Source organism: Carya illinoinensis, chromosome 12, assembly GCF_018687715.1.
Source record: "Carya illinoinensis cultivar Pawnee chromosome 12, C.illinoinensisPawnee_v1, whole genome shotgun sequence".
Lineage (NCBI taxonomy): Eukaryota > Viridiplantae > Streptophyta > Magnoliopsida > Fagales > Juglandaceae > Carya > Carya illinoinensis.
This window is the reverse complement of record NC_056763.1, coordinates 20,947,482-20,969,541: the sequence shown is the minus strand read 5'-3', so window position 1 is coordinate 20,969,541 and position 22,060 is coordinate 20,947,482. Positions and strand designations below refer to the sequence as shown.

At 36.4% G+C, this 22,060-nt stretch overlaps 2 protein-coding genes across 2 annotated transcripts; both read left to right on the top strand.

Moving 5' to 3' along the window:
• The first annotated feature begins 20 nt into the window (after positions 1-20).
• LOC122290008 (nuclear transcription factor Y subunit C-1-like) lies at positions 21-7,977 on the top strand. Its single transcript, XM_043097514.1, has 2 exons — positions 21-883; positions 7,624-7,977. Exons 1-2 carry the CDS (start codon positions 207-209, stop codon positions 7,625-7,627), a joined length of 681 nt encoding a protein of 226 aa, XP_042953448.1. The 5' UTR covers positions 21-206; the 3' UTR covers positions 7,628-7,977.
• A 2,280-nt stretch (positions 7,978-10,257) lies between these two features.
• Positions 10,258-12,294, top strand: LOC122290516 (protein transport protein Sec61 subunit gamma). The gene is made up of 3 exons (XM_043098277.1): positions 10,258-10,420; positions 10,518-10,633; positions 12,067-12,294. Exons 1-2 carry the CDS (start codon positions 10,327-10,329, stop codon positions 10,631-10,633), a joined length of 210 nt encoding a protein of 69 aa, XP_042954211.1. The 5' UTR covers positions 10,258-10,326; the 3' UTR covers positions 12,067-12,294.
• Positions 12,295-22,060: the final 9,766 nt, after the last annotated feature.

Here is a 22,060-nt window from a genome sequence, read left to right as displayed (position 1 = left end):
CCAATCCCTTTCTCCACAACCCTCAAAATCCCCACCCCACATTCCCTCTTCATCACTCAAATCCCACCCACCCATCATCATTCATCCAGAAAAACACACGCACTTGCACACGCAGAGAGTCCCCCATTTGGCAGCATTTCTTACAGACCCATCATCAAGCACCTTTCCATCAAACCCACAAATCCCCCCCTCCTACCCATCAATCAATGGAGAACAACAACCAGGCAGCCCAGTCCTCCTCTTACCCTCCCCAACCCACCCCTCCTCCAGCGGCTCCATTCCACCACCTCCTCCAACAGCAGCAGCAGCAACTCCAGGTGTTCTGGTCCTACCAGCGCCAGGAAATCGAGCAGGTTAACGACTTCAAGAACCACCAGCTCCCTCTTGCCCGTATCAAGAAGATCATGAAGGCCGACGAGGACGTGCGCATGATCTCCGCCGAGGCTCCCATCTTGTTCGCTAAGGCATGCGAGCTCTTCATCCTCGAGCTCACCATTCGGTCCTGGCTCCATGCCGAGGAGAATAAAAGAAGAACCTTACAGAAGAACGACATCGCGGCGGCGATCACAAGGACCGACATATTCGACTTCCTGGTGGATATCGTGCCGAGGGACGAGATTAAGGACGAGGCCGCCGGCCTGGGCGGGATCGTGGGGGCTCCAGCCAGTGGGGTCCCGTACTACTACCCTCCGATGGGGCAGCCGGCGGGTGGGCCCCACGGGGGGATGATGATTGGTCGGCCCGCGGGGGCAATGGACCCTTCTGGGGTATACGTGCAACCCCCCTCAAACGCATGGCAGTCCGTGTGGCAGGGCCACGCTACCGACGATGGGTCGTATGGGAGCGGAGGGAGCACGGGGCAGGGCAATCTTGACGGCCAAAGGTACGTATTTTGGTGTGGTTACTCTTTTTTTTCCCTCGCAGTTTCTCTCAAATGTTACTTTTGTTTCTCTCAAGTGTTATGTTTGTGGATTTTATTTGTTATGGGGATTTCTAGTATATGATTTGAGTATTAAGTGAGTTCGTTTTTTGGCGTTGGAAATTTCATGTTTTGATTGCCTGTTCACGGGGTAAAAGATAAAAAATAAATAAATAAAAAATTGCCTGTTGATGGTGTCTAGCATTCCAAGCATTGGCCTCCCACATATTAATGTAGCTGGATGGTTTTGGAATTCGGTGCTATGTTGGTGAGTGATAGCTATTTTGTTTGTAGGTTTTCTCAACATGGGTATATAAGGTCTGTAATGGTTTTATGATTCTGGGTCATAAAATCGTTTAATTTTTTGTTCGCAATTTTTTTTTTTCCCGATCAAATGTTTTTGAAAGTAATCGATCTGCTCTGAAGATTATAAAGACGGGGTGATCATTCTACTTTGGACAATCTGTTTTGTGTTGTGTGCATTGTATAGAGGGTTTCCACTTGCCCAATTAGCCTGAGGTACCACTGCAGCTTATTCTCTCTCTCTCCTTGCCCCCCACCTGAAAGAAAGGAGAGAGATGCCATCCCTTCTTTATGCCCATCTTTGATCTATAAGGGAATGAACAACTGTTATTGAATATTTGAAATTGCACAAGTGAAGATTAGTTTGCTCAGCAGACTATCTTGAAAAAGAAGATCTTGTGGGTAAGACAATCCAGTAAAGGAATGGCATGCAGTCTTCCTCCTTCCAGCCCTGAATCAAATCAAACACTTCTGAGTTCTGATTGAAAGTTCTAACTGTGATTTTTAAAGAACTGCATCTCATTACTTTGGGGTGGCTTTTCAACCCCATATCTCTGGTGGATTATGGTATTTACGATTGGTTATCATTATGTGTGGGACTTGAATGGATGCACAAATGGAAAGAAAGGAGGATCATGATAGAATAAGGGAAATTACTCTTAAGTGTTGGATTCTATCACTCCTTTTTTCTCTCTCTCCTTTTTCTCTCCGTACTGTTCTTTGCGTATGTTTTTTTACACTCAACGATGGTAGCAATCACTCAATCTCTCCACTGATTTTGTGCGGTTAGCGGCGTTTTGCATGGTTGTGTTTTGGGTTGTCATGCACAATATGAATCTCATTAAGGACTTAGTTATAGATTCTAAACACTTTACACTAGCGAGAGGGGGGCGGCTTGGTTATTACAGAGAGGACTTGGAAGGTGGTGGCTAAGGTGATACTGGGACCTGCTTCGGTATAATGGCTGGCTAAGGCCATGGATTTGTGCTCAAAGATAGAAAAAAAGGATTTTTACACTACAATAAGGGAAGGTAACCGAAGCTTTATTGCACAACGGTGCTCGAATGAGAGAGGCCATAATATGGCGGTGGTGGAATTTAGTGGTGGAGGGAGGAGGAATTTTATCTTCGTTCCAGGGGAAGAGGGTAGTGGCTGGAGGATACTGGGAGAGGTGTTGCGGGAGTATTTTGTTGACAAGAGAAACATCCATAGCAAAAGAGGCGTGAAGAGGACGTTGGCCACGGCTCAGCCATAGCCTCTTTCCTATTGGGAGGTATTGATGGTGGAGCAGCCCCTTGTGTCTTGGTTTGAAAATGAAGGCATGCAAGGACACAGAGGTCCGGATACGGGACATACGTCTGACAGAGAGAGGCGTCCAGCAAAGTGTCAGGGTGGTGGAAGCAGACAAGAAGGTGGCGTGGCAGAAGGGGAGACGTTGAAGCTCCTTATGGAAACTAAGGCTCAGCTGGGTGACTTGCAAAGTAAAGTAGATTACTTAATAAGGAAAGAGAGGGGCCTTTCATGGGCTTGAATGGGGAAGCTGAAGTTAGGCTGTCGTTTGATGGGCATGAGCCCAGTTTTGGTAAGCCTAATCCCGTGGGCACATTGGGCACCTTCATTCCGCATCCAACGGGCTCCTTCAAAGCTCATAATATGGGCCCTCCCCAGCCCATTGGACATAATAACAAGTTTAGAATCCAAAAAAGGGGACCCAAGTACCAGTTTAACGGCAAATGGTCTTGCCTTGTCGAAGAATGTCTTGGAAGCACTGATTCCAACGGTGATCCTAACTCAGGTGGAATAGACAACGCTGGCGACCGTGGTGGAGTAGATACTGCCGTTGCGCGATGCAGAAAAGTAGGCAACCTGCAACTTTTCTCGTTCTACCTGATTTTTACGCACAGACTAGACTGATAATGAGTAAGGAACCTTCTCCTTCCTAGGTGGAGGCCCCCATCGCATCGGTTGAGCTTCTCTCTGATTTCCTTACATAGAACACACCGATAATGGGCAGGGAACCAACGCCTTGCCAGGTGGAGGCCCCCATTGCATCGGTTGATCATCTGTTGTTAATGTCGGAAGGTGGGGGGATGAGAGGACTTGGAAATTGGGGAGGACAGATATGAGGGGCTGTTGCAACGGCTCACAGATACTAGTATGGTTCCTGATACTCAAGTGGTTTATGTTGAGATGGAGAACAACGTGGGTATTGTGATCAAATGGGGAAGTAATAGTTTGTTTGGGGATGACATTGATGTTGGTGACAGGAACCCTTATCCGTTGAATTGTTTATTACCCAATGAATTTGAGATGTCGGATTGGGTGTTCAAAAAGGTAAAGGATATCCAGCATGTTGTGGGAATGAAGTGTGTGGGGTACGAAGAACAATTCATGGCGCTTCTCACGACCATAGAGGTGGGTCATGCGCAAACTAAGAAAAATGGATCCAAGAAATAGAGAGAGCTCAAGAGACTTGATTAGTCTCTGAACGAGGGGAGCTCAAGTCATGATAGATCCAAAGGGAAGGGTACTGTTGTTTCTTTATGAAGCCAAAAATTGTGTCATGGAATGTTCGAGGGCTGAATGAGATCAAATAAGCACCTCCGCATAAAAAATTTACTTCCAGATTGGAGGGCGGATATTGTTTGTTTATAAGAAACTAAGTTGAAATTGGTGACCAGAAAATTAGTGAGAAGTGTGGAATTGCCCGTATGTAGATTGGGTTTATCTAGCTTTGAATGGGGTCTCGGGTGGTATTCTTGTGATGTGGGATAAAAGGATGGTGGAGAAAATGGAGGAGTTTGTAGGGGAATATTCAGTGGCCATTTCCTTTAAGATGGTAGAAGACAATTTTTTGTGGGCTTTTGCAGGTATTTATGGGCCAAATGTTGATAACATCAGATTGCATCTATGGGAAGAACTTGTTGGAATATGGAGCTAGTGGGACCTTCTTTGTTGCATAGGCAGTGATTTTAACATCATAAGATTCCCAAGTGAAAGATTGGGAGACAATCGCCTAAGCCCAGCCATGACTGAGTTCTCAGATTGCATTTTTGACTTGAACCTAGTGGATCTCTCACTTATAGGTGGCCCTTTCACCTGGTCCAACAACCAAACATGATCTTAGTTGGATAGATTCCTAATATCATTGGATTGGGAATGTCATTATCCGGAGGTATGTCAAAAGAGATTACCACGCCTATGCTCAGACCATTTTTTTATTGGATGGAGGCGTTATTCAAGGTGGTCGGCGTTCTTTTAAGTTTGAAAACATGTGTCTTAAAAGTGAAGGCTTCGTGGAAAGGGTAAGGCTTTGGAGGTCATCTTTTCAGTTGCATGGTACTCCCTTTTATATTCTTGTAGGTAAACTAAAAGCTTTAAAGAATGATTTAAAGCTTTGGAATTCTAAAATTTTTGGAGATGTAGGGGAACAAAAGAAAACCATGATGGAGGAGATACATAACTTTGAAAGGATCGCCGAAGATAGAGTCCTCACCCCAGAGGAATTTTCACGTAAGCCAGAGTTGGTTTCAGAGCTGGAAAGGATATTATCATTAGAAGAGATCTCCTGGTGTCAGAAGTCAAGAGCCCTTTGGTTGAAAGAAGGGGACCGAAGTACAAAATTTTTCCATAGTGTGGCTAACTCACATAGGAGAAATAATACCATTGAGATGATGAAAATCAATGGTAGAGACTGGATAAAGGCTCTGGTGATCCGTGAACATGTTGTGAGTATTTTTGAAAATCTCTTTCAGAACGAGAGGGATGGAGGCCAACAGTGGATGGTCTTGGTTTTGATTCTATTGAACCACAATCAAAGTCATGGTTAGAAAGAGCTTTTGAAGAAGATGAGGTATATCAAGTGGTTAGGAAAATGGAGAAAGATAAAGCACCAGGATTGGATGGCTTTTCGATGGGGTTCTTTCAAACGTGTTGGGAGGTTGTGAAAGAGGACATCATGAATGTGTTCCAGGAATGTTTTTACGTTGAGAAATTCAAGAAAAGCCTGAATGCTACTTTTATTGTTCTTATTCCGAAGAAAACTAGGGCTTCAGAAGTGAAGGGCTTTAGGCCCATTAACCTAATTAACGGGATTTATGAAATCCTTTCCAAGGTGTTTGCTAATAGACTAGGGGAGGTCTTAGGAAAGATGACTTCAAAGCCTCAAAATGCCTTTGCAAGGGGTCATCAAATTCTAAATTCTGTGTTAATAGCTAATGAATGTCTGGATAGTAGATTAAAATCTGGTATTGCAGGGGTTATTTGCAAGCTAGATAAGGAAAAGGCATATGATCATGTAAACTAGAACTTCCTCCTTTATCTATTGTAGAGATGTGGCTTTGGGGAGAAATGGTGTATGTGGATCCCGTGGTGTATCTCAACGACAAGATTTTTAGTTCTAATCAATGGCAGCGCGGAGGGTTTTTTCGGTAGCTCCTGAGGTTTAAGACAAGGAGATCCTTTGTCGCTACTTATCTTTGTTATCATCATGGAGGCCCTGGGTAAGATTCTAATACTGATAATCTGCGAAACCACCGGGTAATTATTGCATACTGGTGTTGTATGTGTAAGAAAGCCAGCGAGATAGTGGATCATCTGTTGTTACATTTTAAGACAGCTAGAGCCTTGTGGTGTGAAGTGTTCAGCAGAATCGGGTTAAACTGGGTGATACTTGCTATGGTGGTTGAGTTATTGGCCAGTTGGGGGATGCCGGACGGACTTTCACAGATCAAAGCTGTGTGGAAAATGGTTCATATATGTATTATGTGGTGCATATGGTGAGAGCATAACGAGCGGATTTTCGAAGATAAGGAGTGGACACTAGTGGAGCTTCGCTCTCTTTTTTTCACCTCTCTATTTCTTTGGGCCATTGCTGTAGATTTTAATGGCCGAAATATGCACGACTTTCTTATGTCTTCTTTAGCAAATTAGATAGATTTTATCTCTTGTATAACTTCTTGTTTACTTGGGCTATGCCTATTCGTATTAATATTATCATTTACCTATTGAAAAAAAAAAAAAAAAAAAGGAAATTACTCTATGATGCATGAGAAGGGAAGTATTTGACTGATTTGATAATACGTAAAAGGAAGGTGACTAAAGCAACTATGCTACCATTCGCGCCCAAGAAATGTATCAATTTTGGTCATCAAAAATAAAAAATGGATCCTATAGTTGCTTGGGCTGGGGAATATAGATCAATATTTGTATTAATTTAGAATAGATTATGTAGTTTGAAGTACTGTCCAATTATGATGGAAAATGAAAGTTTTTATTATTATTTATTAGATGATACACCCAATGTCTAACCTATGTTGACATTGGTCCAACAATCACTTTGTAATAAAGTTATCCCATTGTGGTTCTGCTAACTCTTACAGACGGAATATTCGATTTTCAATATGTAATTTCGTTATTAAAAATAGAGGTAATGGACAAATCGACATAGGGCTTAGTAGCCATATCATCATAAGCCTAGTAGAGAGTGTTTATAAGCTTGTATGTGAAAATTGGTAATTTGAGGAATGAGCTTGACTTTTACTGCACTGTGCAACCCACTTTATCGGAAAAAAGTAAAAAAAGGCTTTGCTCAACCATTTCAATTGCGGTATATTTGTGAAAGAAGATTGTGAATATACTGCAGTCTTTACTTTTTGAGTAAAGATTGTGAATAACAGAAGATTGTGAATGAATATTTATAATTGTATCTAAATCACCAACTCATACATATTTCAACATATAACTTTCGCATTAGAAATGGAGAAAGAGATGTGGCTTTTTTAAATTTTGATGGTTAATCTAGTGAGATTTCTCTGAATGTAAGAAGAAAAAGTCTCAGATGTTGTTCTCGTGTTTCATTGCTGCTGTTAGCAGTGTTTTATGTGTACTTAATGTTGTCCCTTATTGTTGTTGGTGTTGTCTCCAATTTAATGTATTCAAATTTTAATTACCATAAGAGTCCACCTCTAAAACGGTGTAGTTATTATGAATATTTATATATATATATATATTGTGTTTCTGGAACTTCATGCCAGTTCTGACATACACCCCCTCCCCCTCTGTTGTTTTGAATTTTTTCCTCCTAAATCCAGAGATAATGTTTTGTGCTCAACTAGATTTCGTTTGTTGTATGAGTAATTCACATTGCATACTACTTTTTGAAGGGGATGACTTTCGAATGAGAAGATCACATTACCTGATAATTATCTTTAATTTGTAATCCTTGAAATTTTTTTTCCTAGGACTGTTTATGCTTTAAATTGAACTTGTATTCCTGCATCAGTCGCATGAATTAATTCCTGCCTGAAAAGAATATATATTTTACCTAATTATAGCTTGTTTGTTCAAAATTATAACGAAGAAGTTCTGATACCAACTTTCCTTTCTATTAATCTGTGCAGTTAAAGTAGCTTGGTTGAAGATGTGCTGTGGCGCAGTTGTTCCATGTAGTTAAAAAGTAACTTGTTTCGAAGATGTGCGGTGTGGCAGCAGTGGCGCAATGGAAAGGTGTCAGGGTGTAGCTGATGCTACTTGGAATTTTTGATTGCTTCTAAATTATAAGATGCACTTGTTGTCAGCTGTTATTCTTTAGATTGCTTCTAAATTATAAGATGCACTTGTTGTCAGCTGTTATTCTTTATGGACGCCTTTAGAGACTTGCTATAATTTTAACTTGATCCGATGCAGTTGATCAAATATGCTGCTGTGACTTTAACTATTTTAATACTACTACTGTGCAGTCCCCAGTTTAATGATCCTCATGTTGCTTATTTGAATGATTTTTTTATAAGTAATAATCTTTATTGAATAGAAAGAAACTTGCTTATTTGAATGATACTGGCTGTTTCGTGTTGATAATTCATTCTTCTTGATTTACTCAACTTCGACTATAATTTTGAATAGTAATGTTGTATATGGTCTTAAGGTAAACTCTAGGCACGCATCGTTCACTTTCTTAAAAAAAAAAAAAAAGAGTATATTATTAAAAAAATAATTTTTTTATGTGAGTTTAAGATCTATTGTCAGAATATTCAAAAAAATTAAGCAGAGTTTACACATCTTATAATTAGAAATTTGATTTCTCAATTTTGAAACATTATCCCCCTAGTCCTTGGAGACTAACAAACGACAAACTACGTGTGCTCCGGCATGTTGGCTGTCCCTTGTTTATTTGAGTAACATATCTATTATAGCAATGCTACATACAGTCGTAGAATTGCAAACACTGCGTAAACGCTTTGAAAAAGAATGGGATCCACGATTAAAAAGTTAGTTTTTTTTTTTATGTGAGTTTTATATTAATTCATTTTTTTCAAAGCGACTGCACGTCGCTTGCACAATCACGACTGCAAATATCATTTATCTATCCATTATATATTTGTGTGTATTATGAATACATTTGCTAAATAGACGAAAGGGTGTGGCTGTCGTTGCATGATTCTAAGGAATTTTGTGACAATGGAAGTCTATTTTGGGGATCAAACCAAAGTTCAATTCTTTCATCTAAACACAATTAAATATAAATCTCCTCAATCTTTAGTTACATTTATTTGAAGAGTAACGTTAGATATAAATCTCAAATAAATTCAGTCTATATAAATCTTTTGTAAAAAAGTAAGTCCTATTAATACAAAATAACTTTTTTAGATTTTTTTAAAGTGGGGTATATATTTTTATAATAACTTGTATGAAATTTATCTATTTAAAATTTATACAAATTATTTCTCTTTATTTGGGTGTTACAATTTTTAGTAAAACCGAATAACTCATTAGAATCATGATGAAGGGAAAATTAGCTGCAACAAGAACCCTTTCGTCTGAAAACTTGAACAAGATAAGCTCTATAAGGTAATCCAAATTTTACTAAAAACAAAAAAAATGGTTTGAAAGAATTACTCTTGTTGAGGAAACCAGCCCCTTGGTTTCCAAACCATATCTTCTTCAGTCCTTGTTGACAATTATTCTGTAATTATTCGAGTAAAATCTAAATTATATGAATTTGAAAAAATGATAGAGCTACTATCATTTTACTACTTATTTATTATTCTTTTTAAAATAGGATAATAACCCTATAACTACCCACGAATTTATACTTTAAAATGATTATTTGACTATATATTGTGGTTAGAGGAAAGTGTCCTCATTTTGATTGATACTTAACTGTTTTTTCTTAATCGTTAAGAAATAAATTATTAGTAAATTGATATTTTTTAAATTTTTTTTGAAATATATAAAGATATTAAAAAAATGTTTAAAAGGAAAAAAAAATATAAAAGTACATTTACACTATCGGTACAATGCAAGGGCCTTTGCACCATTTCAGTCCCCTAGCATTATCCTTGTGGTTTATCATCCTCATTATTTCTTTAAGAGTCATGTTATATGCCAGATTCTTATTTCATTATATAAGAAGTAGAATATTTATCATTGTTGATAAAAAAAATCTAATAAAAGATTATCAAATGGTAATAAATAATGAATGTGATATAGTAATATGAAGTATAGAATTTTCTTTTTTTTAAAAACATATTTCACAACTTTTACACTATTCTTCACTTAAATATTATTATTTTAAATCAAATTATGTCAAAATAAAAATATAAAAATATTTTATATTTAAAAATCTTATAATAATAGTGCCTATACAATTTTTGTAAAAATTAAAATATAAGGCGAGAAGATTTGATAGTGAATTGAGATGAAAGTTAAAAGTTGAATAAAATATTATTATAATATTATTTTTAAAATTTTAAAATTGAATTATTTAATATATTATATATATAAATTTAAAAAAATTATAATAATTAAATAAAATAAAATGAGATGAATTCTCATCAACTTCAATCGAAACGCTCTAAATTAATTATATCCGTACACGCTACTCAAAATTTCGATCGCATATCCCAGTCCTACCGTTCTGCGTGTGTCGTTAGATGTAGAGGACACGATCGTCCAAGCCCTAGTTGTTTAAGGGCACTCTCGTCCTGAGACAAAACTTTGCTTCCGTTTTTGACCAGTATATAGACTGTATACACGCCCAAAGTTCGTACTGTTTCTTTAAATTTCAGATCTAGGCTTTGCGTCTCTTCCATTGTATCCGAGCGATGGACGCCGTAGATTCAGTCGTCGATCCTCTCAGAGACTTCGCCAAGGACAGCGTCCGACTCGTCAAGCGCTGTCACAAGCCTGATCGCAAAGGTATGCACATACACGAATATAAATTTTTGTGATTTCGTTGAGATCTGTGTGATTGATCGGGTTCTGAATTTACGGTCTTACTTGTTTGGCGTTTTAGAATTCACGAAGGTGGCGTTCCGTACGGCGATCGGTTTCGTTGTGATGGGATTTGTCGGTTTCTTCGTGAAGCTGATCTTCATTCCTATCAACAATATCATCGTTGGTTCTGGTTAGGTAATAATTTGATTTCGATATATGCATTCTAATTTCTCTCTGTTTTTTTCCCAATAATGTGTTCAGGGTTTTAGATGGTTGTTTGTCAAATTTTCGCTCGCTCTATTTTTCTTTTTTTCGTTTTGTTTTACGATTAAAAATCATATTAAAACCATCTTCGAATCTTTAAATGGATATCCTCATTCAATCCGCTTCGTTAACTATTCATCTTGTTTCCTCCTTAATTGCAAATGCTTCATATGCTAGATGGTGGCTAACTGGCTGCATTTAATTCTTTGATCAAATCAATTACATATTTGGGTGATTCAGTAAATGCAAGAAATTCTGTGACCAAACAAAATTGCTTAATCCCACGATGCAGATCGGGAGCTAGACTTGTCGTCGGAATACACATGTGAGCGTCTATAGTTAAGCCTCATGCATTGGGTAGATTTGACAAGAGCAAGTGGTTGATATGGCATTTTAACCAAAGTTATTAGAAAGCATTTTATTTAAATTTAGGGGCTTAATCTTCTGGATTAAGGTAGTATCTGAAATCAGGGGCAGAATTCCCCCCCCCCCCCCCCCCCCCCAAAAAAAAAAAAACAAAAAAAAGTTCAGAAATATAATAAAATTAAATTTGTTGAGTATTTTTTTTTAATAAGGGAAATTCCATATAAATTAACTTTGCCTCCCTCAATTTTTTTTTTTTATTTTTTATTTTTATAGTTTGGCCTCCCCATATTAAACATTCTGGTTCCGCCCTGAATATGATGTTTGAGGCCTCATTCGTATATAAGGAAAACCGTAGTAACCCACACCATTAGCAGTATAAAATCCATTCAAAAATTTCTTAAAAAGCTTGTCTCAAATCATTGTTTTTGTCAAACTCTGTTCGGGCCTTTTGCATTAGTAAGTAGATGTCGATGAGCTCTTTGCTATTTTTTATTGTACTGCATTTATTTGAAATGATTTCTAATATGGTCTTCTTATCTCGTTGATATAGTCTTTTGGTTAACGGTTCTCTCTCAATTTTTAGTCTCAGCCTCACTATTTTAGGTGTTAGTACTTTTAGAAATCAGTTATATTTCTTGGTGTAGGTTGAAAGTTCAATTTTTTTGTGATGAAACATTATGTAAGCTATTGATCAGAAATAATTATATATAAGAGCTCATCAGGTTAATTGTAAATCCCTTCTTCTTTTTTTGTCAATTTTTACCTATTAAATTCAAAACACAATCTTTAATCTGAACGTTTTTGTTTGTTTCATTTTTGAATGGTTAATTAGTTGCATGAATATGATGTGGTAAATGACTATTTTGGAAATTGTGTCTGCTTTCTAAAAGCATTCTGTGGTTTCATCACTATTGTTGTTATGGTTTTCTATAATTCATTGTAAACCCTTGGTCTAATGTTAATACAAGAACTGTCTTTGTGTTCATTAACAAATGCAGGCCATTTGAATCACTGAATTGATGGAGGTGGAAGGCAGACTGGTGCAATGCAACATCATGTTTAGCATGTAGCTTCCAATTAGGCTCCCTTTCGATATTGTATGTCATACTCGAGTAGACAATGATATTTTGACTCTTTGTTTTCTTTTTGGTTTTTTAAAAAAAAGGAACCCTTTGTTTTCTTTTTGCACCGTTTGTAGTGGATTTGTTTGCCCCTTTTTAGACTAATTGCTGTTCTCTTTCTCTTAGCCACTAGTTCTCAAGCATAAAAACTAAAGGGATGAATATATTTGACCCTCGAGTGTTATTATCACCATTAAGCCACTAGTTTTTGTAAAATTGCACAATTTTTACAAGTATTACAGTCAGATCTTCATAGCAGCGGGGGGTGCATTGTATCAATTTTAGTATTAGGTGCAATGTGTCAATTTTAGTCTTTCTGGATTCAAAATGTAGAATATTTAATAGTCGGAGGGTGGAAAGCGTATTTTGCCCAAAAAGAAAATTTTGCAATCCCCCAATTCATCAAGAAATAGGGACTTGAGGAGAAAGGCTCCCTCTTTGACCAGAGTTATAGGCCATTACATTTACATTTTTTTTTAATAGTTGGAGGGTTTCGAGTCCAGGTTTTTTATTTGGTTTATTTGGAGAATCAGGTCATATACCATTAGGCTCTAAGTCACCAAATTTACATTTTGTAGCTGTAACAAGTTGGTATTTTACTATCACCTCTTGTGGTTGTCAACCAATTATTTGAACAAGTTATGTCTTGGTAAAATCCAAACATCTAAAGAGAGAGATAGAGAGGCCTGGGGAAAAGCTTGAATCTAATTTCGACACAGATGAATATAAGGTTGATATAAAATAATAATAAATTTAAACTTATGTGACTTGACAATATACGTTAATTATCTGGTCAAATCATACCAATTATCGTACGTAATTTCTTTTTATAAATCTAGCTCACACATCTCAATATAATTGGGTTATATCATTAGCCAAACCCGCGCAAAGTACAAATAGATTGCCATCTCGCCATTATTATCATTATGCTTGATCGTGTAAAAACTTAATCAGGATTGAGGTCATACAGAAACCTGTGGGGTTTCAGATGAACGGTGGATTTAGACATTTTGAGTTAGATTTTGCAATAGTAATTTTGTGGGATCTTACATTTTGGAAATTATTCTCCAGGAGTTGGGTTTTAGAGAAGAGAAATAAGGTTAGTAATGAAAATTGATTTCATGTTACCTACATTTATTATATATATTTTAATAACAAAAGCTGGCATTATATAACTGCATCCTTTGTCATTAAGAAGGGAGATAGGTCTAAGAGCTGAAACAATCTAAGCCGTGCGCTTTACCAAATTTTCCAACAATATTTCTATTGTGAAAGCCTATATTTCAGAACTCTGGCCATATATATATATATATATATGAACATTTATTTGCTGTATCTTTACAGAATCTTCTCTTTTAGCAGTGTAGTTTGATGTGTCATGAGTTTTGAGGATCAAGAGGTATGTATGGCTTTGTTTTCTTGTTTCTGTCCTCGTTGAGTTCACGAGAAAGGCCAAGAATGACTTGACAGTCCCAAGTCAGTCAGTCTCGACAACAATAGCATTAAAACAATTATCTTAATTAATAACTACAATCAATAACTACATTTCTTTATAATTTTATAATTCATTCTACAATTAATTTAATAAAAATATATATATATATATATATATATAAATTTGAGAAATGATATGGTAAGTGGTAACTCCTTAATTTTACTCTAAAATCGCCTTAGATTGAGATGTCAATTTGTGGGCATACATGAAATAACTTAAGGGACATAAAGATGGAGAAAAATAATTAAATAGATAAAGGTTATAATTTTCTCAAAATGGTATATATTGAGACAATTGTTTTAAAATATAAATCCATAGTCTTTGTTTGAAAACTACAATAAATAAAAAATAGACACATAAAATAAATCGAATTTGCAAATCTTACGTTCTCTTTTTAAAAGTAGGTGAGGTTTAATATTAAAAGATTGATTTTTTTTATAAAAATTTTAAATTTATCATTTTTTTTAATAAAATATTTGCGCAAGATTGAGACATATAAATCATTTCCTATACTAAAATATCTCATAAATATTTTATAATATATTTTATAAGTCTATCACTCTCAATGCAGAATGCTGAGGTAAGTCATATAATTAATTATAATGATATTATATTATATGTATTTCTATTATAATAGAGCTTAATAATGCAATTTACAAATTCTAAATAGACAAGTTTCATATAATTTAGTTTTATAAAACTTTGAGTTTTACTAATATAAAATAATTTTTTTTATACTTTTTTAAGATGAGATTAACTTTTTTATAAAAATTTATGCATAACTTATCTATTTAAGACATATACGAATCATTTCTCAAAAGAGCCTATCTAGAAATGAATACTATTTTTTGATATCTTTCCTCTCCAATTCTATCCCTCTGTGTCTCAATGCATTGTAATGGTTCAAAGTGAGTGAAGTGTTGATGGCCTCTTGTGCAGGAGCGGGATTTGGAATGAATTGGCAATTTTGTTAGTTGAGGATTGTATAAATATGGCCTGTCGTGTGTGTTGTATGTGTGATGTCGTTTTGAGTTCAAGGTGTATTAATAGAATGATGCCGTTTAGTTAGTGAAAAACTACAGTGTATAAGGTGATGTGTAAAATGATGCCGTATAGTTAATGAGTAACTATAAAAACAGAATGAAAGGAAAAGAATACTACATGAAGAATTCAATCAATACATTCTCTCTCTCTCTCTCTCTCTCTCTCTCTCTCTCTCTCTCTCTCTCTACACTTCTTGAAGCTTTACAAGTCATTGGTAAGGGGTCCATGATAGTTGATATTAGTAGTCATGGCTGAAGGGACGTGATCCTATGCATAAGTGGTGGATTCTTTGAATCACCTTAGGCAGTAACAAGAATGACAACAAAAGTAACTTGAAGATACGATTGCTGTTTTGGTTCCAACAACATGAAACTGCAAAAATCGACAAAGAGAATCAAGATAAAAGGTTTGTAGAAGTTAAATAGTAGATTTCAAGAATATCAGTGAATGGATCAATGGGTCATGAAGATATGGGCAAAAATCTTGAGGGCAATATGAACTGCATGAAAGAAGTGATGAAGTGCATTATCGTGAGCAAGTTGATAGAGGAATCTTTAAAGGCATAAAGATAGTGTTTCCAAGATTTTCTGGTAGAAATCTTATGGCTTGGGTGTATAAAGCTAACCAATACTTTCTATTATCAAGTGCCACCAAGACAAATGATCTTTTTTGCTACTTTTCACATGGAGGAAGAAGCATTGGTTTGGTTCCAAAATTCCAGTGAAGCGGGACTTTTCCGTTCTTGAGATGATTTTACTCAAGCATTGCAAGTAAGATTTGGATTATCTCTTTATGATGATCCAATGAAGGCTCTCACAAGGTTGAAGCAACTTGGTACTGTAACATCTTAAAAGACATAATTTGAGTTAATTTCTAATAGACTCAAGGGGGTTTTTGAGAAGAACAAGCTTAGTTGCTTTATAAGTGGCTTGAAAGAAGTAAGGTTTACTGCAAAGATGTCCAAGAACTTCAATGATGCGTTTGGTTTGGCCAAGATTCAATAACAAAATATTTGGAGCACAAGAAAGGCTTGGAAGACTAGCTCTTATGATGCACGAGCTAGTGTACAAAGATAAGGGCAAGCTTCTTCTATTTTAGGAACTCCTCCTAAAGGGCAGATTGTTCCTAAGGTACCTTATCAAAGAATTTCATAAGCTCAAATGCAAGATAGAAGAAAAAGTGGTCTTTGTTTGTGAGGAAAAATGGCATCAAGGACATAAGTGCTTGAAACCAAGATTATATGTTTTGGAGGGCATGTATTTGCCCCAAATGGTGTCATGGGAATCTAAAAAGAAAACTGATCAGTCACAAGAAGATAAGCATAAGCAGTTGCAAGATATTATTGGAGCTACCTCAATTTTAGTCCAAGCATTGGTGGAAACACCAAGTCCAAATACTATGAGAGTTCTTGGCTAGATTAAGAAAAGAAGAGTCACTACTTTGATAGACACAGGCGGCACCCATAATTTTGTGGATACTACAGTGGTAATCAAGTGTGGACCGTTAGTGAGGAAGTCTATTCTTATGCAGGTCAAAATTGCAAATGAGGATATGGTGGGTACTGATGGGAAATGTAGTGATGTGGCCCTACATATACAAGGTACAACCTTTGTACCTGATATACTTACTTTAAATTTAGGGGATTGTGATGTAGTATTGGGAGTACAATGGTTGTTGTCACTAGGCCCTATCATTTGGGATTTTGGCAAGCTGCATATGCAGTTTACTTATAAGGGAGTTTTGACATGTTTAAAAGCATTAGCGTCCACTACTAGCAACCTAGTTGATGATGTTGAGGTTGATGAACTCTTTTCAATGGAGCACAAAGATTTATTTTTACAGATAGTTTCAGTTCAGTCTCAAGAGATGTTGCATGATGTACCTCGGGATATCTTGAATCTATTGGACAGATTTCAGAAGGTTTTTGATGAACCAAGAGGTTTACCTCCACAAAGATCTCATGACCATCAAATACTTTTGAAGAAAGATTCAACACCAGTGAGTGTGAGGCCATATAGGTATCCATATTACCAAAAGACGGAAATTGAGAAAATAGTTAAATAATTATTGTAGTCTGGTGTCATTAGACCAAGCCAGTCTCCATTTTCTTCACCTGTTCTCTTGGTGAGAAAATTGGATGATTCTTGGAGAATTTGCATAAATTATAAGGTACTTAATGAAGCTACAATCAAAGATAAGTACCTTATACCAGTGGTGGATAAATTACTTGATAAACTTTTTAGAGCAACTGTTTTTTCTAAGCTTGATTTGAGGTCAGGCTATCGTCAATTAGAATGCGGGAGGATGACATTTCAAAAATAGCATTTCGAATACATGAGGGTCATTATGAATTCCTTGTAATGCCTTTTGGACTCACTAATGCACCATCCACATTTCAAGGCCTTATAAATGATGTCTTCAGGTCTTTTTTGAGAAAATTTGTCATTGTTTTCTTTGATAACATACTAGTTTATAGTAGAGATTTGCAGTCTCATTTGAAGTATCTAGCTACCGTTTTGAACACTTTACAAAGCCACCACATTTATGCAAAGATATCTAAGTGTCATTTTGCTTGACTTGAGATTGAGTATTGGCAAATCTCATTTCTAAGGAGTGGGTCAAGGCATATTAGAAAAAGTTGGACTCAATGATCAAATTGCCACTTCCTAAATCTGTTAAGGCATTGAGGGGTTTTCTGAGGGACTGGCTATTACAAAAATTTTATTAGAGATTATGTCATCATAGCTGCACCATTGACATCTTTGTTAAAGAATGACGCTTTTGAGTGGTCTGAGGAGGCAACTAAGGTGTTTGATAAACTCAAATAAACTGTAACAAAGCCTATTGTTTTATCCTTACCTGATTTTTTTCTAAAGTATTTATAATTAAATGTGATGTGTGTGCTAGTGCTGTTGGGGCTGTGTTGATGTAGAAGCAAAGACCTTTGGCTTTTTAAGCCAAGCTTTGCAGGGCAAGAATCTGCAACTATCAACCTACGATAAGGAATTTTTGGCTTTGGTCTTGGCAATCAAGAAATGAAAGCCTTATTTGTTGGGAGGTTCCTTCATTGTTAGAAATGACCACCATAGCTACGTACTTGCTAGAACAAAAGATTGGAATACCTACTCAGCAGAAATGGTTGTCAAAGCTGCTGGGATATGACTTCATTGTTGAATATAATAAAGGAGTGGAGAACAAGGTGGCAGACGTCTTCTCCAGAAGAGATCAGGATGGGGGTGGTGAAACTATGCTAGCCATATATGTTCCAAATCCCACTTGTCTAGAATAAATTAAAAGGGCCTATGTTGAAGATCACGTAGTGCAGTAGCAATTTGCTGTTTTACAACAGAAACCTTCAACAGGCACAACATTTTCTGTTAAAGGTGGTGTTTTGTTCAAGAAAGGAAGACTTTATATTCCTGATTGTGCAAAGTTGAAAGTCAGAATATTGCATTTTGTTCATGCAAGCAGTAGTGTAGGTCACTCAAGTTTTCACAAACCATTACATAGAGGAAGATCTTACTTCTATTGGCTTGGTATGAAAACTAAGATCAAGAAATTTATAAAGGAGTGTGAGATTTGTCAAAAGAATAAAGTTGAAAATGTTCACCCAGTTGGGTTGCTTTAGCTTTTGCCAATTCCTCAAAAAGTTTGGACAGATATATCTATGGATTTTGTGAAGGGATTTCCTATGTCTAAGGGCTATTCAGTCATTATGGCAGTTGTTGACAAATTTTCGAAGTGTGCTCATTTCTTACATTTGAAGCATCCTTTTACAGTAGCTAAAGTGGCTTCAGTATTCTTAGATCATGTTTTTAAGCTACATCGCATGCCTAAAGTGTTGCATCTGATAGAGGTTCTACTTTCACCAGTTCTTTTTGGACGGAGACCTTTAAGTTTCAGGGTGTGAATCTGTCCTATTATTTAGCATACCATCTTCAAATTGATGGTCAAACTGAAGCTGTAAACAAATGCTTGGAGCATTTTTTAAGATGTTTTTCTGGTGACAAACCAAGGTAGTGGTCTAAATAGTTGACCTTGGCTGAGTGGTGGTATAATACCACTTTCCATGCTTATACTAAGCTAACTCCATATGAGGCAGTTCATGGAGTATCACCCACTTTTCTTCAAGCATATATTTCAAGTCTCTCACCTAATTAGGCTGTGGAACAACTATTGAAGACTTGAGAACAGATTGTAGATACATTAAAGAGCAATTTGGTACTAGTACAAGAAAGAACGAAGTTTCAGTTTGATAAATAGCATATTGAAAGGGTATTTGCAGTAGGGGATTAGGTCTGTTTAAAGCTTCCGCCTTATAGACAAAGGTCTTTAGAAGTGAGAAGGAATAAGAAGTTATCACCCAGATTTCTTGGTCCTTTTTCAGATATTAGAGAAGATTGGACAAGTGGCTTATAGGCTTGAGTTGCCTCCACAGTCACAGTTGCATCTTGTGTTTCATGCTTCTTGTTTGAAGAAGAAGGTTAGATAACATATTTCTCCTCTATCAACATTACCTTGAGTAGATGCTCAATGTGAGATTACACTTGAGCCTCAGGTCATTTTGTAGCGACGCAATAGAAAAGTAAACAACAGGGCCATGGTTGAAGTTTTGGTTCAATGGCAATGAGGTGATGTTGAACAAGCCACTTGGGAATCCTATTGGGGGCTTAGGCAGAAATTTCCTCACCTTGTGGACAAGGTTATTTAAAGGGGAGAGATATGTAATGGTTCAAAGTGAGTGAAGTGTTGATGGCCTCATGTGCCGCAATAGGATTTGGAATGAATTGACAATTTTGTTAGTTGAAGATTGTATAAATATGGCTTGTCATGTGTGTTGTATGTGTGATGTCATTTTGAGGTTAAGGTGTATTAATAAATGATGACGTATAATTTAGTGAATAATTACAGTGAATAAGGAGATGTGTAAAACGATGTCGTATGAGTTAATGAGCAACTATATAAAAATATGGGTAATGATAGAGTTACTATCTTGTTGCTACTTATTTACTACTTATAAGGTAGTAGGAATTTTTTTTTTTTATCATTTTCTTTTAAGTATTTTTTTAACATCCTTAGCCATTAAGAAAAAATTTAAAAAATATATAATTTTACTAATAGTCACTTCCTTAACCATAACTATTAAGTAAAATAAAAATATATATATATATATATATATATAAAGAATAATAAATGACTACTGACTCTATCATTTTCCTACAAACATAATGTAAGGAAAGGAATACTACTTGAATAATTCAATCAATACATTCTCTCTCTCTTCCAACTCTCTCTCTCTACTTCTTGGAGCTTTGTGAGTCATTGGTAAGGGGGTCCATTTTTTGTCCATTACAATCTTCCAGCAAGAAAGCATAAGTTTGCGGTTCGTGTTCTTCCTTTTCATTTTTTATTTCTAAAGGGTCTTGATCAGTTTTGCATGAATTGCTGTTTGGATTGGATTTAGAAAGTTGGTTCTCAAATCGAATGCATGTCTGCGCGCGGTGGAGATGCCAATGCCGAATGGAAGGAAAGGGAGGATATTGGGCGTGCGTGTGTCGATCTCCGTTTGGAGGAAATGTAGTTTAAATGCCGTGACTCATACTAATCCCAAGAACAGAGCTCCCTCTCTCATGCTCTGTTTGTCAGAGAACCACCGCATGGAGCGCCTTGCTTCCTCTTGCTTGTTTCCATCTTCACATTTTCAAGTTTGAAACTAGCTACTTTCTTATTTCCCATTTGGTTTACAGGAAAATATTATTATAAACAATGCTCTGTTTTTTTAGCATTTCCTTCGAAATGGTTAGTTTGGAAAAAGAGAATATCTTGTCTATGTTTTTCTCCATACAATGGCAACCAACGATAGCCTGCCAAGTAGAGCCCAAATCTTCCCAATAGTAGACCGCATTGCAAAGGAAAAAAAAAATTGCCTAGATCAATACGGAAGCTTCTCTGTCGAAACCCACCCCCTCTCTCTCTCCTTCCCACATTCACGAAGCTCTCTCTGTCGAACCCTAGCCCTCTCTCTCTCTCTCTCTCTCTCTCTCTCTCTCTCTCGACCGCCGGTCCAAGATCTCGACCCTTTTCTCTCTTCTCTCTCTCTAGCAACTTCAATTAATCAATTTTCTCTATATTTGAAGGCTTTAGGTCAACTTGAATTTGCTGAGTTGTTTTGTGCTCCAGCTTTTGTTTGGTTGCATGTGAGACCAATGCAGTTGCAGGGTTAAGTGAGTCCGTCGTTATTTCCTCTTTGGTTTCTTTTCCTTCAATTTTCTGCACCATTTGGTAATTTCCACCATGATAAATGAAAAATATTTAATGGTTCGTAAAGTGGCTTGAAGTCATTTTTTCAAAATTTTCTGCACCAATTTGTGCATCACTTTGGGTCAGAAGAGCTATAGGCACCACCATAATCCAAACAACAAATTTCATCACTACTACTTCTCTGCAAGTTTTCCATTAGTCTTGTTTACAAGAAAACCAAAGGCTTGAAACAAAAATCCCATAAAAAATGCACAGAGCAAGAAATAGTAACAGTGGTGCCTCTGATTGGTGCTTTGAACGTTGCTTCATGTCTTTGAAGATATAAAGACTGGTGACCAAACACTACAAAAAAAAATAAAAATAAAAATAAAAATAAAAAACAAAGAAAGAAGCAGCAGATGAATACTGAATTAATGAAGCGTGAGAGAGAGAAATGCAACAAATGATGAAGAAGAAGACGCAGCAGCAAATTCTGTTCATCGAAGCAATTCTTTCTTCATTTGTAAAGTGTGATTTGGCCGTTGCAATAGTGCGGCCAGGTTCACGCTGAGATCATGTGCTCAGTTGATGTATCATTTTCTACATGGCAGTGGGGATTAAGCCTCGGGAGAAAGTCTCGGTGGCTGCAGAACAGCAGAACTACACTTCTTTACGTTTCAGCTCTTGTTTGTCCTACTTTCAACTTTGGTGTCTCCTTTTTTTACGTTTCTGCCCTTCTTTGATTGCATATATACGTTTCTGCCCTTGCCTGATCCTTTTTGCTTTCCGTTTTCGTTCCCCTATTTCCTATTTTGTACGTTTTTACCACCGTTTCATCGGCTATATACGTTTTTGCCCCTCGTTGACTGGTATTGTTGGTTTTGGATTTGCTTATTTGGGACGGTGCTACAGGCACCGCTGGTGGCTCCCGCTGGGAGTCACCGTTAGGCAAAAACAATTTTTTGCCTTTTTGATTTTTTTTTTTAAATTATTTTTTAATACTTTTAAACATTTTAAAAAAATATAAAAAAATTATAATAATATTATAAAAAAATTACTTAATCATTAAGAAAAAGAAAAAATTAAAAAAAA

What these genes read in the sequence shown, in the direction of transcription:
- LOC122290008 (XM_043097514.1), top strand. Translation starts at nt 207, where the DNA reads ATGGAGAACAACAACCAGGCAGCCCAGTCCTCCTCTTACCCTCCCCAA.
- LOC122290516 (XM_043098277.1), top strand. Translation starts at nt 10,327, where the DNA reads ATGGACGCCGTAGATTCAGTCGTCGATCCTCTCAGAGACTTCGCCAAG. An exon ending in TCACAAGCCTGATCGCAAAG is followed by an intron (nt 10,421 to 10,517) that starts GTATGCACATAC and finishes TTGGCGTTTTAG; the next exon opens with AATTCACGAAGGTGGCGTTC.